Genomic DNA, 18,307 nt, shown 5'->3' with positions numbered 1-18,307 from the left:
GGGCACCGGGCACCCCGCCCTCCCCTGCCCTCCGTCTTCTGCCCCCAGTGAGGGGCCGCCCGGGGCGAGCGGCTGTGCCTGGCCTGGTTTGCCGGGGGACGGGAGCGGGTAACCGGGGCGCGGTAGTAATCGGGGCAGTGCACGGCCAGCCCCGGGGCCGGGTGGGTGCGGGCCCGGGGGGGGCTTGGGCTGGTCTGTTCCCGGAGGAAGGGGCCGCAGTGGGGCGGGGGGGGCCACCACCAGCAGCACTTCGGGGTTTTCCCTCTCGGCCCCCCACCCCCGGGAGGGCAACGTGGGGAGCGTTGAGCTGGTGATGGGGGAGCTGTGAGCGAAGTGGTTTTAGAGGGTTCAGAGGAGCTCCTGCTCCTTTGGCCCGGCTGTGATCCTCGGTGATGCTTCTGCATCCTCGGGTGATGAGGATAACCACGGACCCTGCTGCACACAGGTAAGGGCAGCCCCCGAAACTGCAGCCGGCGAGGGAGGACCCCAAGGTTTGCTCCAGAGCACGGCTGGCTGGGTCCTGGATGTGCCGATCCTCCCTGCACCCTTCTCAGTGTGACCTACGTAAGTCTCACCCCGATTTTCTTGCAGGCAGCTGTGAAGCCCCCCCCAGCAGCAATGGAGTCCCCCTGCCTGCCCTGGCTGCAGAGCTTTGACAAGCCGTGCCGCCTCTTGCTCCACACGCTCGCCTCCGGTTCCTCTGGCACACTGGCTGCCCTCCGAATGCTGCAGCGGGTCCAGGCCCATGAGGGACCAGGGCAGGTGTTTCCCTGGCAGGACTTCACCGCAGCCCTGTGCGCCGAGGAGCCCACGCTGGAGGGGCCGGAGGGGTCCCTGGCTGTGTGAGTTGGCTGCGTTTCCAAAACTTGGTGTTTTATGGGAGGTTTGGCACGTCAGGTGCCCAATTTGGCACCATGTCTCTTTCCCCCGGTGCAATGGTCTGTACATGAAGTCAGGATCATAGCAGAGACCTGCTGGCCTTCCAGCTTATGTCTGCAAAAGAATTTGCTGCCTCCTTGTGCTTCCTAGCCCCGTTAGACCCTGCTCCGTGGGGCAGGTTGGCAATAAGGGCTCAGGCCTTTGCTTTGACGCGTCGCCTTTCCCTGTTCTCCCCTTTTCCAGCAAACCCCGGCTGTTGCTGCTCCCTGTTGTGTGCCAGAGAAACCTTTTCTCCCTCCTGCATGTGGTGCAAGCCGTGGTGCCAGAGGGCTGCCTCAGCCAGCTCCTCCAGGCTGTGGAGCAGGATTCCCGCGTGGATCCCTGGGTGCGGACGCTGGGGGATCTGCTCCGGCAGGGACCAAGGGGAGAGGAGCGCTTCCCACCTCCCGCTCCCTTGTCTTCCACGTGCCAGCAGCAGCTTAGGTGTCTGTGCCAGAAAATAACCCAGAACAAACCAGAGGGGCGAAGAAAACTGAACTGGTGCTTCAGCAAGCAGCCTGGTGCTGCTGGGGACGTGGCTGACTCCATGCTCCAAGGTGGGAAGCGCAAGAAAGTGTCAGAAGAGAGCCTGGAGTTGGACGAGGAGAGAGAAGGGAAGCAGTTGCTGCTGGAGGAGGTGGTGTTTGACCCCCCGGGAACCCAGGAAGGTGGAGATGTGGCAAGGGTGGAAGAGGAGGTGCCTGAGGAGACTTTGGGGAACAGATCTGCTCAGAGCCCAGCCGGAGCTGCTCTGGAAAGCTCCCAGCAGGATGCAGCTGGGGAGCCCAGGAAGGTTTCCCAGGCAGAGCTGGCAGCGGAGGTCCAGTCCTTTCTCCAGGTACTGGGCTGGGTTTGCTTTCCCCTTGCAGCCAGTGAGCTTTTGCAGTCTGATTTCTGTTCCTTCACCTTATTTTCCGCAGGTGCACGGACCGAGGCTGAAAATGCTGCTGCAGAAGGAGTCCAGCGTAAGTGCTTGCTTCTGTCTCTCTCCTGGAGCCGATGGTCTAAAGGGGGTCATGCCAGGGCCTCCAGAAGGGATGGGAGAGGAGGTGGGTTTCACAGGGCCGACTGGAGGGGGATAAAAAGATGGCCCCGCTGCCACCTCCTCTGGGCTTAGATACTAATACCTGCCCCCACCTCGCAGGGATCTGCTGTATGATGGGCAGCCTGCAGGGTCAGCGCTGGCCAAAGCGGGGGGTGGTAGGGAAGAGAAAAGCCCTCGAGCTGTATTTTGTGCGTTGCTTTATTTGGTCTATTACTCAAGGACTGTGTTTCCCTGCAGCACTCAGAGCTGAGCATCCCGCCCGAGCTGCATGTCCTGAACAACTGCTCTCCTGGCCAGGTGAGCCTCAGTACCCTCACTGCAACTGCCAGTGCCGTGGAGGGCCTGCTGCTGTCCCTAACGTCCCTGTCCTTGTTGCCGTCCCCAGCTCGAGGGGCTGTGTTCCTTCCTCCAGCTCTCCACGTGCCCAGAGCACCTCCTGGTGCGTTTCTGCAGCTGGCTGCTGGCTCTCACCCCAGACCTCAGCTACACCAGTGCAGTCATCCTGGCAGAGCAGCTCTTTCTCCGGCGAGTAAGTGTGGTGGCAGATGTTTCCTGCACTCTGTGTCCCACATCACCATCCCCATCTCCTGCTTTTTCTGTCTGTAGGTCCTGTCCCTCACCCAGCCGCCCTCCCGCCACCTCACGGCTGCCCTCGCTTCATTTTGCTCCAAGTATTCCCAGCCCTTCTGTCGAGTCCTGGTGGCTGCGGTCCTGCGGGAGCCAGGGGAAGGTGCGATGGGCTCGCAGGAGGCACAGCTTCTTTTGGGAGCAGCTGAGGGAGCTGGAGAGGGGCCATGGGCTGCATCCAGCAGGAAGGGAAGCCCCAACTGCAGAGTGTTGTCTGCTGGAAGGCATTTATCACTTAAAATTTGTGTTAGGAACCATGGAGGGATGGTGCTGGTTTTATCTGGGCAGTTTACAGATGCCTGAGATGGAGAGGGAGGGGAGGCCAGGCTGCTTTCCAGCACCAGTTCTCCCAAAGGAGAGCTGCCATCACTCCATGGACTAGAGGGTTCCTGACAGTGATGCTGGGGCCAAAACTGCACCAGGGTGGCTCTACAGGCATGAGAAGACAGTCCTGCATGAATCCCTGCCACAGTAGCATCCCCTTTTCACAGGGACTGGTGCTAATTAAACCCTTGCTGCAGATAGGTAAAGGAAGCTGGATTATTCTGAACAGTAGAAGGAGGCACTATGTGGTTTCTGAGTGTCCTGACTGGGATGTACCCCTGTGTGAAGGGTGCCAGGAGGGGTCGGGCACATCCCCATGGATTTGGCAGCCTCTGGAGGCTTTCCCCTTCTGCTTTGCCCTTGCAGGTGCTGAGCAGACCAAGCTCGTGTGTGAGCTTGTGGAGGAGTGCCTGGAGCCAGACTGTGTGCGACTGGTGCTAAGGTAAGAGATCACAGGGGCGACAGCTCTGCTTCAGCCCTCGTGCCTGCCTCGATGGGTCTGACTGGCTCAGGAGCACCAGCGAGGCCATGTGAGCATCGCATCTCCTCTTCACCTTCCTTTGCAGCCAAGTCCTGGAGGTGCCTTTATCAGAGAAGCTCCTGCCAGTGGTGCAGGCTGTGCTGGGGCGACAGGTAAGGGGACCCTGCCTTGTCTCCCCGGGTTTCCTTGCCAGCTCCAGCACCACTGGAGCAAGGACCAGCTCTCCTCACCACTCGTGGCTCTCTTCCAGGAGGCGCTGCCCCCTGAGCTCTTCGATCTCCTGGTCCTGACTCTGTGCCGGCAGGCCCCAGCCTTTGCCACGTCACTGAGTTATGCCAAGCTGGTGACAGCCGTGCTCACCATGTACCAAAGCCAGGTGAGTAAGAGCAGGCTTGGGTCCTGCAGATCAGCTGGTGAGCTGGCAGCCGGGGCTGCAGCTGACCCAGGACCTGGCCAAGGGGTCTCAGGTGGGCTCCTGGCAGTGCAGCTCTCTAAGCACCTTGCTCCTCTCTGTCCCAGGTCACCCCAGCCCACCGGAGCCGTCTGGCTGCCGCTCTGGATCGGAGCAATGCGGCTCTGAAGAAATCGTTGCAGGCCATGCTGGAAGGAGCCAGGTGAGATGGATGCTGTGCTCGCTGGGCTGGGCTGGGGTCTCTCTTGTGGGGGACAGCAGCCTCTGTGCTCCCGATCGGCCCTGGGTGGTGGGAAACTGCCGAGTGCCCCCAGAAGCTGTACCGGAGTGCGGCTGGTAGCAGAATCTGGGCAGGTTTCCCTTTTCTTTACTTCTCTCCTCTTTCTCCCTCCTCCTCCCAGGTGAGCACCGAAGGGAACCACAAGGCAATGGCTTCCTTGGGCGGAGGATGCGCATTAGGCAGTGGTAGCTGCAGCCCAGTCCCTCACTGGCGTTCGCTGCCGGTGTGATGGAGACGTCAGCGAGCACCCCGGCGAGTGTGGGCTGTGGGTACGTGGAGCACCCACCCTCTGCCCCAGGCCTCGCAGCGATGCCTTGTGCTCGGCTGGCCTGGTTTGAGGCGTGCTGTCGCTGGGTGACGCCACCCCAGCCCCACGCACGCCCCAAGGCTTGAAGATGAGGGTTTTCTTGGTTAAACAATGAGTATGTTTCCAGTCAGCTCTGTGTCTGGTCTGTCTCCGGGCCGCCTCAGAGCCTGCCGCCATGGGCGCATTGCCACGCTCAAGATGGCGCCTCCCGCCTTCCCGCCCTGCCACGCTCAAGATGGCGCCTCCCTCCCCGCCTCTCCCAAGATGGCGGCAGAGGAGGAGCTGTGGAGGGGCCGGGCCGCAGGATAGCTCCGGGCGGCGGCTCTTCCCTGTTCTGCTCGTCTCCCTCTCCCACTCTCCGCGGGTGCGGGCACTGCGCAGCCCCGGCTTGCCCCACATCGGCACTGGGCCCACGGGTGTGAGGGGTGGCGGGGCTGCGCATCGCCTGGAGGGGGGTAATTGCAGAAAGGTGACTTTCGGAGATGGTTTGTGCCCAAAAGGTGGCTTGCTTTAATACGGAAAATGAAAAATCCAGTAGTTTTGCATTAGCGATGGAGTCATGTTGGCACACAAATGCTTGAACGGCTCCTGAAGGCAGGCGGGGCGATGCTGCAGCGGTGCTGGGCCCAAGGCTGGCTGTTGCTCTCCCTCGGAGAGGAAATGTTGCCCATTTTCCCAGTATGTTCCCTTAAAAAGGGTTTTTCATCAAGCAGGTCCCCTCATTACCCAGTTAGAGGTGAAACACTGGAATAAGCAGCCCAGGGAGGTGGTGGAGTCACCGTCACTGGAGGTGTTCAAGGAACGTGTGGACGTGGCACTGTGGGACATGGTTTAGTGGGCATGGTGGGGTTGGGGTGGTGGTTGGACTTGATGATCTTACAGGTCTTTTCCAACCTCAACGATTCCGTAATTCCCCAACCAGGCAGTGAGAAGCTGCAGAAGAAGCAGAAGCCCCTCTCTGCTTTCATCAAGCCAAAGGGGACTGGAGCGTGCTGGATGACGCGATGTCTCCTACCCTGCACCAGCACCTCTGATAACTTGTAAATCTGGAGAACTTGACTGAGCATCCGTGTGTCTGATCAGTCTGGTTTGCGGGTGTCCCTACTTGTTTTAATCAACTTAGATCCACTTTCTGTTAAAAAACAGAGCAACGCGGCTGCAGTATTTCCTGTGCGTACCCTTGGTTTGTTTCTCGCAGCTGAGAAGTACAATGCCTTCCCGGCGTCAGCCCTCAATGAAGCAGGTTGCTCCTTCACGGCTTCACCTGGCACACCTACCTCCCTTCGCTCCCAGTGGCAGCCTGGTTCCCAGGGCAAAGAGTCATCTTGTCCAAAATCTTTGTATTTCAAGTGTTGCGATGGCCTGCAGCGCCTGGCAAGCAATATTGCATGGAGTTCACAGGTCCTTAGTTCTTAATGCCCTCAACACATCACTGAATCAAGACATAAACTGATTTGAAGCTGTTTGAAGGTGGCAGTTCTGGACTACACTTAATTTGACCATCGTGATTTTATCTTGGCTTGAAGGAGCCAGGGCACAAGCGGTACGTTTTGTGCACATCAGCCTTTCTTTCCAACAGCTAAGCTGATTTTTGGGTGATGCAGCAATGATCTGTTGGGTTGTTTATCCGGTCTGCTGGGATTTACAAATCTGAGGATGCAGGAGAGTGGGGTTTAGATGAAGAACTGGTAAACTTGAATTTTCCACTTTAAATCTGCCTTTTTTTTTTTTTTTGCTGGTGCCCCTAAGCAGCCCTGCTCTGTCACGTTTTTAGTTTTCCACGTGGCGATGATGGCACTTCTCATTGCAAGGTATTTAGTGATACAGTAGTAAAAAGTGCTTCAATAGCATGACTGTTTCCAAATTTCGTGATAACAGTAGTAAAAAGTGCTTCTATAGCATGACTGTTTCCAAATTTCTAACCTGTATCCTTGAAAACACCCACTGGAAACCTCATCTGGGCACCTTTTGGTCAGAGGACTGGAAAGATAAGGATGGGAGAGAGTGGATGGACTCTGAGGGGAGGTAGTGCTAGAGTTTTAATGGAGGTTTTGAAGCATTGCATACTTCAGCAACTATTTAAAAATTCATAAATATTTACATCTACAAAGGGAGAAGAGGGATTAAAACATGTAGGTGTGACATGTTACTGTTTCAAGTTTGCTCATTAATGTTTAGATCCAGCCAGAGGAATGAAACTCTGAAGCATTAAGTGATGCTCTTAATGCTGAGAGCACAGATTTCTTTATAGTAAGAATCTATTAAGCTATTTTAGGTGACAGTGGACTGATGAGGCTTCAAAGTCTATATTAGCTGGAGGAAAGAAACCTCCAGAGAGCCAAATTGTTGATGTATTTGCATACCAGTGAGTTAGTGGCTGAGTATATTGAAGCTATTGTAGGGCTGCCCAAAATATGACATAAATAGAAATTGTGCCCTGATCATCAAGGTCTGAGCCTGCTGTTCTGGCTTTATTAGGTAGCAGGCTGCGGTCTTTGCAGTTTCCCTGCAAAGCTTCTACCAAGTGACCTCGGTGTCCTTGTCCCCAGTGCTCTGTCTGGCTGTGGCTGTTGGTCACGTGAAGATGACTGAGGACAAACTCATCTCCAAAATTCACCTGCTCGTCAGCTTCCTGGTGTCCTTGCTGAAGAAGAACTGGAATAACATGCGTGCTGTGTATATCTAGAACGCCGTGGGGAAGCCCTGGCATCGCTATGGACTGGGCAGCAATAAATGGTTTGAAATCTCCTGGCCGTGGTGTGCATCCTCCTCCCTGATGGATGTTTGGTTTTGTAACTGCTTACCGGTTTCGTTAGGCAACGGTCTCATTTTGACAGGCTGTTCCTGGCTGCTATGTGCCATATGCAGCTTTCACTTCAAACTCATCTGGATAAACTGGGAGCTGTGTTTTGGGCCAGCCTACGTGGTGTTCGCAAGCAACAGTAGTCAAGCAGGGATCAGCTTTGCAAACTGCAAAGGGGGGTTCCTGTTCTTTGGGGAAGCATTATGCTGACTTGTGGAAAGAGACTTTTTAGCCCTGTTCTTGCTCTTGGCTGCAGCTTATCATGTACTATGGATTCCTCTGGGGTGTACGTGCAAGATAAGTCATGTTAGGAGAACTGGAAGCAAACCCTGGAGACACTAGACATGCTGGGTGGAAGACTGCTTGTTCGTGGTGATTGATAGCACCTGCACGGAAAACTTTACTTTTGACTCCTCTTGACCCTCTCAAGAACTTTAAAATCCAGCCTGAACAGTGCAAAGAGGTGGACTTATCATAAAATGTCAGTCAGATTTTATAGTTCAGTAAACTTTATCCAGGAGCGGAGGGAGAGCCAGGGCTGGGTTTGTCCTTGTCCTGATTTATTAGCAGTGTTGGCAAAGTGAAAGATCTGAAGCTTTGTCTTAAATGTTTCCTAGGCTGTATATAGAAGGCAGTGTATAATTTTCAGCCAATTTACCTGGGATATTTGACAGTCGTTCCTTATCTGCTTCCTCTTCTGTCTGTAGAGCTTTACCTTCTTCATGGTATGGAGGGGAATTCCCTTTTTGGCCTAATAGGAGTGGGGTTTTTTTAAGGAAATTAATTTTATGCAATTGCATGGGTTTATCCATCCACTCTGCTGCTTCCCCATCTTTGCATGCTGATTTTTGAACCAGTTTCATGACAAGATGCTCGCTCCACTCCCCAAGCGGCATCTTGGTGCCATGATCAGGCAGCAGAGACCCTCTTTTGGGTGGGCAGACGTGTGTGAACGCTGCACCCATGGACGTTAAACACCAAACATCAGAGCCGTGTAGGAGCCAGACTGCCTTGGTCCATGCAACACCTTGCTGGAAAGGGCTGAAACTCAGCTGCTTTCCTGAAAATGATCCGTATCCATCCCCTGAGGGGCTGCCCCTTTCCAAACAGGAGCTGCAGGTATGTCCACGTACTTGCTGTGTCCCCTCCTGCAGCAATGCTGGGAGCTGATAAAGTCACCCTGCTTCTCTCTGGAGGTAACTGCATTTCAGTGACAACCTGTTTTAATCACATGCATGTAATCCCCAATATGCTGATCCAGTTTTGCATGGAAGTTTGGTGGCTATGACCCTCCAGATATGAGACTGAACAGCTCAGGGAAAGGCTCAGCAATCTTCTTTTTTCAACCTGGAATTTAAAACTGAACCAAAAGAAGCAAACCCCCTCTTTCTCGTCTGTTTTTTTTTGCCAACAACCGTTTAATCATAATAAGAGAATCATGTTCTCCCTTGGGTAGTCTGGTGGCTGCCAGGTCCCTGTCAGCTGGGGAGTTCAGGGCCACACGAAGATGAATTTGCTGGAGGGCTGGGGTGTTGCTTTATGGTTGGACCCCCTGCACAGACCTATTAAATCATGTTTTTGCTGTATCAGCAGTAGCAGCCGATGTCGGTCTGAGCTGCTTTCCTCCAAGAAGTGGATAATCCAGATGACCACAGTCTCTGCAATCTGAGCTGTAAATTCAGCTCATCTTCAGGAGGAGCCCTGGCAAGATGCTGTCGCCGTAGGCTGCTGCATCACCGGTGGGACCTTGCTGGAAGGAGACACGAGGGGCAAAGCCAGAGCCCGCAGCAGCTTGCTGCTGCTCACCTCTCTGGGCTGGAGATCTCCCAGCAGGGTCTTGTTCATCCCCACTGAACAGGTCTGTGCATGGGGAGCTGGGCTGCTTTTGCTTGTTTGAGGCCCTAGGATACCTAGATTGTAATCCCGATGCTCCCAGGTTAAAAATAAGAATACATAAAAATCCCTGGGTGCTTTTAGGAAACGCTTTTAGAGGCTCTTGTAATGGTATGGTTTGCAAAGAGGGGCATTGCTTCTTATTGAACCCCTCAACACGTCTGTGTGGGAGGCAGTAGAAGAGTTTTTGAGCAGAAAAGCCTATTCTGGTGTGGGGAACCAACGTGCTTTGGTCTTAGCAACATGCTGCAGCCGTGGGCCTGCCAGGACACTACAGCAGAGCCTACAGAGCCTGATCTACTGCCTGCCCCGTGCCAGGCTGCTGCTCTCGGGGAGGAAGCAGGGTCTCTGTAGGGACGGGGCTAGCAGGACCAGGCTGTGTTGATGGCAAGGCACTGGTGCATGCAAAGGTGTCTGTCCTCCATCCCCTGCGCTCGCCAGCCTCTGCCCCTGCACTGCCCATCCTTGGGGGACCAGCTGGTTTTATACCCTCTGTCTGCTCTACGTCATGCTGTGAAGGTGCTTTTACTTCCATGCTCTGCAACGGGAGCCTTGGCTGCTGGCTATCTCAAGGAGAGGCCTGTGCTTGGCTAGAAAAGCGCTTAACAGTAAAATATAGAGTTTAGACCCGTGTGCCCAAGCAGACCCTCATGTAATGCGGACAGGGGGAGGTCCTCAAGGAGGGGAATGGCATCACAGCCATCGGATGCTGGGCTCCATCTGCTGAGTCTCAGCCCAAAGGAAGTGTCTTCCCCTCTGCTCGGGTCTCCCCTTTCTGAAACTAAGGGGTGCCCAGAGGGGAGTTAGCCCAGTGATGGGACTGGCAGTGCTAATGCAAACCTGACTTCGTGCCTGGAGAATTCACTTGCGTTTTGAGATACCAGCCAGCTGGGAAACTTGCTGAGCGGCTGGGAAAGCACTGGGGATAAGGGGCAGGGGGGTCTGCTGCTCGGGGTTAGCACTGCCGCACAGCACCCAGGGCTCAGCTGCCTCCGGGTGCACACGCATGGATGTACCCACCTGCGGGACAGATCCAGCCCTGCCACTGCAAGCCCTGAGCATCCTCTCAGGGCTCGAGCCAGGCAACCTCTGTTCACTCCGGGAAGCGTGTCTTGGCAAATCCTTCTCTGAAAAGAAGCCCAAGTGGTCAGCCCTTGCGCCTGGAAACTTTTGGAGATGGACAGCAAACAGAGGGATGGGGAAGAGAGGAAATCCTGGGGAAGATATCTTAAGCAAAGGCAGAGGATATATAAGAATATAAGGCAGAGGGTGACAATGCCAGTCTGCCTTTCAACATGTCTGATGTCTTCCTGGTGCTGGTGGTATGAACATTGTAAGTGCTAACTGCCTTTAATTGGTGCTAATCATGCATACCACAGCTTGTGGTGCTAGGTATGTGTGTTACAGGGAAGACAGCACGGGAATTTGGGGCTATCCTTCCCCTAAGATGACTCATGATTTCTCAGCAGCTCTGCTTTTGGGTCAGGTCCGAGCAGGGGGTGTTTGCCCCAAGAGGGAAAAACCCATCCCTGAAGCTTCAAGGGTGTTTGAAATCCTGCCCTGGTGGGGACCATTGTTGATCGCCATTTCCAAAGCCTCATCCCACTGTGGCACAGCACAGCTTCTGCTTCAAAGCCACGAATGGGCTCTCTCAGCCCTCCCTGGCTGCTCCCTGGAGCTGGGGTCGCATCCTGTGCTCTCAGCAGGTGGGCATGAGGCTGGGCCAGCCGTGCCCTGGGGCTGGGAGATGCTGTTTGCTGGCTGACCTCTCAAGGCTTGTGAGATTTGCAGACCCCAAGGACCTGCCTTGTTCCTCATGGTACATCAGGGTCCCCAGGTGTGTGTGGGGGCCACCAGCAGCTGCCAGCCTGCAGCCTGGTCCTCTGTAGCGCTGAGCATCGAGTCTGACTCCATGTAAGCTCATTAGGGGAAGAAAGCGGCTTTAGAGGATGTGATGGATTTGAGCAAAGGGGTCAGGCAGGGGAAGGCACAGTGAGGGGGATGGCTGGGGGAAAGTGGGGCTGCTGAGAGGGGCAGGAGGGATGGGGGTTCTGGGCAGATCGGCTTCCCTGCATCATCAGATACAATGCTACAGGGCTCCTCGTCAACCATCCTGGTTTAGCCTGGTGCTGTGCCTCCCATGAAGGCATGGGGGGATCCCCCATCTCCATGGAGGTCCTGAGTGCCACCGCCCTGCCCTGAGCCTCCTGCCAGGGAGATACTGAGACTCAGGTCTGCTCTGCTCTGCAGACACCGGGCACAGAGGGAGCAGCCGTGGTCTCTCCCAGCTCTGGGTAACAGCTCTCACCTCCAAAGAGTGGGTGCAGGATCCGGCCCCTCACCGAGAGCAGAGGTTGCCTGGCCACCTGCAAACCATTCAGCCCGCCCCAGCCCCGCGCAGGGAGCTCCCAGCCGCTCTCATGCATGTCCTTTAAAGGCCTTCTCGCATCAAGCTTTTCCCTGGCAGCTTTTTCTGCCGCAGATGCGGTCGCTCTCCCCTCCGGGGAGAATCTGCCGCCGGCAGCTTGCACCGTGTGGGGCCCCGGCACCCCTCAACCCACCGTCTGCCGGCCGCACCGCATCCCCTGACCCCCATCCTGGGTCTGCTGGGGACGCAACAGCGCCGAGTGCCGGGTCCGAGCTGGGTGGCCCCAGCATCTGCCTTCAGCTGCTTGAGACAAGTTCAGGCAGGTAACGACCCGGGGAGCGTTTGGTAAAGTCGCCGAGCCGAGGGAAAGCGCTCGGTCTGGCTTCCCGGGGGGTTATTTATGCCATGCTGAGCAAACAACCTGCGTGCCTCCGTATTTCCATCCGTAAAACAAAGATAAGGTGCGAGTGTCTGTAAGGCTGGCTGAGCTGTAGTAAATCAGCAGGCTGCAGGGTCTGCCATGGCTATTACGGAGCGAGTGTTTTGCAGCAGGGACCAGCCCTCGGGAAAACTGATGCTCGCTGATGTGATAAGTTTGCCTGATCCCTTGTGGCTGGGGGCTCCCGAGCCCCTGGGTGGAGGTGACAGGGACAATTTCCAGTGTATAGGTATGAAATGGGCTTGTTTTAACAGATGCCAAGGGCTGTTTGCTTTTACACCACCATCAGGGCTGAGCAGGCTCCGGGAGATGGGTGATGGCCCCACTCGGCATGGGGGCAAGATGGGTGATGGCCCTGCTCGGTGCTGGGGTGACCTAGACTGAGCTTGGCCAAGGCTTTGCACAGGCACGCAGGGCTTCAACAGTCCCTGCTCTCTGTTCCCTTAAATCTCTGCTGCATTTCCTGTCCCGGCCAAAAAAGAAATGTCACCCTCTGCCCCATATCTGCATGTCTGTGGGCACAACTCCGGAGGAGACCTGTCCTTCAGGGGAGTCCCTTCTGCACAGCGACTTTACCCTGGGCTGGGAGAGGGACTCTGTGGACTTTCTGCCAGCTTCCTCTGATTTTTAAACATTGCAAAACAACTTAAATGAGATGTCCAAGCTCCCTTGGACTCGGGAGTCTCTTATATTTGTCTATGTGGGAGCCGGCCAGGCAGGGGGATGCTCAGGGATCAGACTGTCCCCTGCCTGGGGTACAGCGGGTTGCTCCTGCTCTGCACTGGATGCTCACACTGGTAGGTGGGTGCAAACTTATCTCCCCCCACGGAGATGTCCCACATCATGAGCCCCAAGCGAGGATCGTCTCGTGGGAGGGAAACGGGGGCGGCGAGCGGGAAAGTCCACCCTCAGCGCTGCACAGAAATGGGGCTTGTAATAAACTCCTCATTCGCCTCGCTCCATGCCCGCCTGAATCCCAGCAGCATCCTCCTGAATTGCAGCGGGCCTCCCCACCTCTTTTCCCACAGATGCCTCCACGCTAAGCAGAGGAGCTTGGAGCTCCTGCTGGGTGAGAAAATGCTTTAAAAATATAACATTTAGAGGCGTTCTCCCATCTGCGCGCAGCTAATATGTGTCTCTCATGATAGGTGTGCTGGTCCTGGAGCCTCCGCGCTCTGCAAATGAAGCCGCTTGCAGGGACCTCGCTGGGAGAGGGGGAAGAAGAGGCGCAGGGACTTGCCCAGGGGCGCCGACGGCAGCAGCGGCAGAGGACCAGTTGCAGACCCAGCCCCTCGCCTCGGAGGTACGTGCATGAAGGGTTCGCCCCATGGCTCTCAGGGTGCTAGTGAGGATGGGATGGGGACGGCGGTGCCAGGCAAGGGGGGATGCCGGCTGGAGCATCACCCCGCTCTGAGGTACTGAGCATCGTTTCAGCACAGCAGCCCCTTCTCCTGCGGCCACCGCTCCAGGGGAGCGATCCCCATGCTTGCAGGGAGGAGAGGGAAGAGCCTGTTGTTGTAGGCCTGTCCAGAGCCAGGAGCAAAGTTTGGGGGTTCAAACCCTTTCCCAGGTGGATGCTGAGCTCCAGCATGAGGCTGCAGAGGGCTGTTTGCACAGCAGCCCCTGTATCTCCATGCACAGGTGACTTGCAATCCCTGGCATTCTCCAGCATCCCTGGCCCCAGTAAGCAGGGATGCTACAGACCTGCCAGACTTCCTTCCACCCAGGACAGGGTTTTGGGGCGGCAAGGCCATCCTGGTGCAGTTTGGGGGGGGCCACGCGTGTATGCCAAGGCCTGCCGTCCCCATGGCGGTGACGTGAGATGGCGCCCAGGCTCTGCCGGCAGCCGGGTTTGTTGTGGTGCCTGGGAAGAGGCTGGCTCGCAGCAAGGTCCGCTTGGCAGCCAGGGAAAAAAAAAAAATAATAATGTGCTGAGGAGAAGCACGGCCGTGGGCCGGTGACTCATTGCTGGCTGGAAAAGGCTTCGGCGGGCTCCTCAGTGGCGGCTCGGTGGCGGCTCTGCGGCGACCGCGAGAGCGGAGGGGGCAGCTGCGCCCGTGCCAGGGAAAGCGGGGACAGGGACGGAGACAGGGACGGAGCGGGCTGCAGAGGATGCTCGGAAAGGACCCAGGTCTGGAGCAGCATCCCGTCGAGGGGTGCCGTGGTGGCTGGGGGAGGGCAGAGGGGGTGGGATGCTGCCTCTGCTGCCGGAGTTTCTTTGGGGTTTACCCAGGCTTCTCTCTGCAGGGAGCAGCAGGCAGAGCTGGCCAGGCTCCCCGCATCTCCAGATGAAGGTAAGGGCAGCCTGGGATGGGGATGGGGGGAAAGGGGTGGTTTTTGCACCCTCCCTCCCTGAGCAGCATTGCAAGGGTCCAGCAGAAGGGCATCCCCTGGCCTGGCAGCACCTGCCTGAAACCCCACACCCCTTCCAGCCCAGGGACCCCAACCCGGTCCCCTGGATCTGCCTTGCCAGCTGTAACCCACCCGCGGCACCGGACCCCTCACCCTCCTCCCCCTGCCCTGGCCCAGCCTAGCTGCAGCTCCCTTAACCCCGCAGGGGTATTTTGGGGGGCACCTGCCAGCCCATGCCCCCTGGGAGCCTGCAGGCTGCAGAAATGCCAGCAGTGTTTTCGGGGGTCTCTCTTGAAAGTGGTGTCAGGCTGGGGAGGGGATGCTGCTGCCCAGCTCCCACCATCCTTTCTGTCCCCAGGGAGGATGAGCAGTCCCCAGGGGCACCCAGACGGCGTATTGGCTGGGAGCAAGCAAAGCGTGGAGCACGCCGGTGAGGTGAGAGGGAGGGGAGGGTGACAGGTTGGGGGGGCCCTTCCTTCCCCAGCCCCCTGGGCTCGGCCGGACCCCCAGCTGCTTGGTGCTGCTCTTTGCGGGATGTGTCCAGTGCCAGGGAGGGGTTTGCTCCGACAGCGCCCTTGTGCAACCCCCCAGGTGCCAGGCACGGACAGGCAGGAGCTGGCTGTGCCCACTGGAGACAGTGACAGGACTGAGGAAGGTGGGTGAGTCCCCATCCCACATCCCATCGGGGTCCCCTTAGGGGAAGGCTTGAAGTAGCTGGGGACGAGCATGGGAACAGCGTGGCCTGATGGGGGTCGTCTCCCTTGGTGGGGACTTGGGGAAGGGGGGACTGACCTGGGGAGACCTGAAGCCCCACTGATGCTGGAGGAAGGATTGGGATGGTCCCACACCATGGGCACCTGCTCCCTGCCGGGACAGGGGGGCAGAGGGAGAAAGAAAGGCCAAGGAAAAGCCTTCACATGTGGTCTCTCCCGTGGTGTTACTGCCTCCCTGCAGATGCAGAAACCCCGGAGGAGCAGCTGCTGAGTTTCCCCAGCGAGCTCTCAGTGCTGGAGAGACTGGGCTTGCACAGGTAAGACCAGCGAGCGCCCGCCTCCCTCCAGTGGCTACAGGACAGGGAGGTCCCAGGGCACTGCGTGGTCCAGGGATTGGACTTGCCTCCTTTTCCATGGCACAAGAGCCGCGCTCCAGGTGAGGGGCACTTGGGTCCCCACTTCTGGTGGTGGCTGGCACCCCTGGGAGTGGACCAAGGGCATTTTCAGCGTGCAGTCCTGGTGGTGTCTCCATCTCTGACAGCATTTCTCTTTTTGCAGGGTGGCTTTGACAGAGCAGGATGTGGAGGTGAGGGCTGCTGGGGGCCGCGGGTGGGCTGGGGAAGGGGGACAGAGGGACGGACGCCTTGCTGGCTCACAGCCCTTGGACTGTGTCCTGCTCCTGGTCGCCCTCCAGGCACCGCAGTCCCCTGGCAGCCGCCTTACAAATCCCTTTCCCGGTGATGCTGTTGGCATTCAGAGGCAGCTGCATTTCCACGGCAAGACAAGCCTGTCCTCTGCATGCCCAGCAATCCCACAAAGTGCTCTGCAGCTCGCCGAGAGCGGCCTTAGCCTGGGAGGTGGCGGAAGCCATGCTAATAAAAATAATTTTCCTGCAAGTGCCAGGGCTGAGTCAGGCTTCGCTGTCAGCCAGGACCTGCAGCAAGAGCTGGCATCTGCCCGGCGCGTGCCCTTGCCAGGAGGGCTTGGGATTTCCATGTGTTATCGGCTGCCTGGGGGACGTGTCTTGGTCAGGCTGGCATCTCATGGGGACCGTCCCCAGCATGCAGCAGCCTAACGGGTGCTGAGGCAAAGCAAGTGCTAATTATCCTTAGCACTGCCCTGCTTGGTGGCATGCTAGGAGGGTCTGTCTGTGCCTTGGGGACAGCAGCGCATGGCCCTGGTGGCTTCCCCTTCACCCTGTGTCCCACCTCTCACCCTCCCACCCCGCAGGCAGCCTTTGCCCACCTCGCCCTAGCTTTTCGCTGCGACGTGTTCACCCTGCAGCAACGGGTGCAGGTGGAGAAACGGGCACGGGATGCGGCGGAGGAAAACATCCAGGAGGAGCTGGGGCAGTGTCGAGCTGCCCTGGAGGTAGGTGGGCACCAGGGCGGGGGGCTGGCACAACTCAGAGTCCCAGCTCCGGCAGCTCCATCCTCCCCCTCTCCCTCCACAGAGGCTGGGCCCATCCTGCTCCGACGCGGGCTGCAAGGAGATGCTGGAGCAGCTGCAGCGCAGCCTGGCTGTGCTGGCGGCTGCTGTTGAGCGGGCAACCAGTGCTGCGGAGAAGCTGGGGGCCGTACATCAGGTCTGTGCATCGCTTGGGGCTCCCCGCCAGGGCCGGGAGGGCCAGTGTGCTGCAGCTGGGCTTGGGGACCCATCCCTGGGCTTGCTGGGGTCTGTCCCTCCTCCTCCCGGCACTGGCATTGATTTCATGTTTGCACGTACCAGGGTGCAAGGGATCTGCCCGCCCTTGGGAGCAGGAAGGGGATTTGCATTTGCACCCAGTGGGTGGAGGCACCGTGGGATGCACAGTGAGGGACTGGCAGGAACATGGGTCCTTAGGGACTGGGAGCTGGGGGGCCTGATCCCCCATCCTGCCTGGCCACAGGAGGCCCGGATGAGCCGAGCAGCGGAGGTGATGGTCCAGCACGTGGAGAACCTGAAGCGGCACCACATGCGGGAGCACGCGGAGCTGGAGGACATGAAGCGCCTGATCCAGCAAAACTCCCGCAACCGGCAGCTGGCGGAGACGCAGGGTGAGGTGGGCTCTGCCGCTGGGGCCCACGCGGGATTTGCACGGGGCGACCCTGCGGGATTTGGTCCCAAACCCCCCCGGGGGGTCAGTGTGACCCCGTGCCACAGAGCCGGCGGGTTGTGTGAGCTGGGGACTGGGGGCGGGTGACAGCTGGGACCCGATGACAAATGCGGGTCGGTGTAACAGCAGACGCAGCGTGGGAGCAGGTGCTGGTGGCCGGAGAGCCATCATCCTGTGGCCCAGCTGGGAATGTGGGGCAGGGGGGCACAGGGCACACAAAGGACGCTCTGTCCCTGGACGCCAACCCCCACGCACGCCATCGCCGTGCATGCAAGCAAGGTCCCCCCGCCGAGGCACCCCTGTGACTTGTGCCAAGCACAGAGCACGTGGCCAGGACAGCTTTCGATGGGAGGGAGGTTTGCAACCATCTGTGCACCAGCCCTGTCTTAATTTTGGGGGATAATGTAAGGCTGCTTATCTTTGCTCCCAGATGACACGGAGCCACGGCTGAGGCCTCATCCCCTGATGCGATCTTTCCAGCAGGTAACTGGTCCCAGTTCGGCAGCCCCGGAGCCACTGCCTCCCTGTGCCCTGCTACTCTCCCTTGCCCGGCAGTCCCCACACACCCACTAGTCCCTGGGCAATGCCACTCCTGCCAGCTGCTTGCTGCGGGCAAGGTCTGCTAGAAATGCTGGGGATGAAGCAGAATGTAGGAGCAGCCTTGGAGAGCTGCGGGGAGACAGGGTGCCTGGGGTTGGGCAGACAGGGTGCCCAGGGTTGGGGAGACAGGGTGCCTGGGGTTGGGGAGACAGGGTGCCCGGGGTTGGGGAGACAGGGTGCCTGGGGTTGGGCAGACAGGGTGCCCGGGGTTGGGCAGACAGGGTGCCCGGGGTTGGGGCCTGCTTATCTAGGAGAGCTCAGGCAGGTCCCTCTGCATTGCAGGGTCATAGCATGAGAGTCACAGGCTTGGCCATTCTCTAGTGCCAGCTCGAATTCAGCACTGGTTCCCCTACATCTCAAGAGGTAGGGGAGCGCTCGGGGAGGGGGTTAGGCAGCCCTGCCAGCATGGCTTGAAGCAGTAAGGACAGGCGCAAACCTCTTGGCTTTGACCTTCCCTCATCTCACCAGCTCTCTGGCTTCCCCGCTTAGCGCCAGGGCCAGTGGGAGGCTGGCAGCGTCTCTTCTCCTCCTCGGTGTCCCTTGCCTGTGCTGGGGAGGTGATGGGGAAGGAGGGGATGGGGAGCACGGGGAGGCAGCCGGTGCAGTGCTCACCTCCAGCCCCTCCATTGCAGGGGTCTGCCCGCCGCAGA

At 58.1% G+C, this 18,307-nt stretch overlaps 1 protein-coding gene across 1 annotated transcript; it reads left to right on the top strand.

Moving 5' to 3' along the window:
- The first annotated feature begins 601 nt into the window (after positions 1-601).
- Positions 602-4,013, top strand: FANCE (FA complementation group E). The gene is made up of 10 exons (XM_059831261.1): positions 602-842; positions 1,123-1,756; positions 1,839-1,883; positions 2,201-2,260; positions 2,349-2,492; positions 2,570-2,693; positions 3,281-3,356; positions 3,481-3,547; positions 3,646-3,771; positions 3,915-4,013. Exons 1-10 carry the CDS (start codon positions 619-621, stop codon positions 4,011-4,013), a joined length of 1,599 nt encoding a protein of 532 aa, XP_059687244.1. The 5' UTR covers positions 602-618.
- The last annotated feature ends 14,294 nt before the right edge of the window (positions 4,014-18,307 follow it).

The sequence above is a fragment of the Gavia stellata genome, chromosome 30 (genome assembly GCF_030936135.1).
Source record: "Gavia stellata isolate bGavSte3 chromosome 30, bGavSte3.hap2, whole genome shotgun sequence".
Classification (NCBI taxonomy): Eukaryota; Metazoa; Chordata; class Aves; order Gaviiformes; family Gaviidae; genus Gavia; species Gavia stellata.
This window is presented reverse-complemented; position numbering and strand designations above follow the sequence as displayed.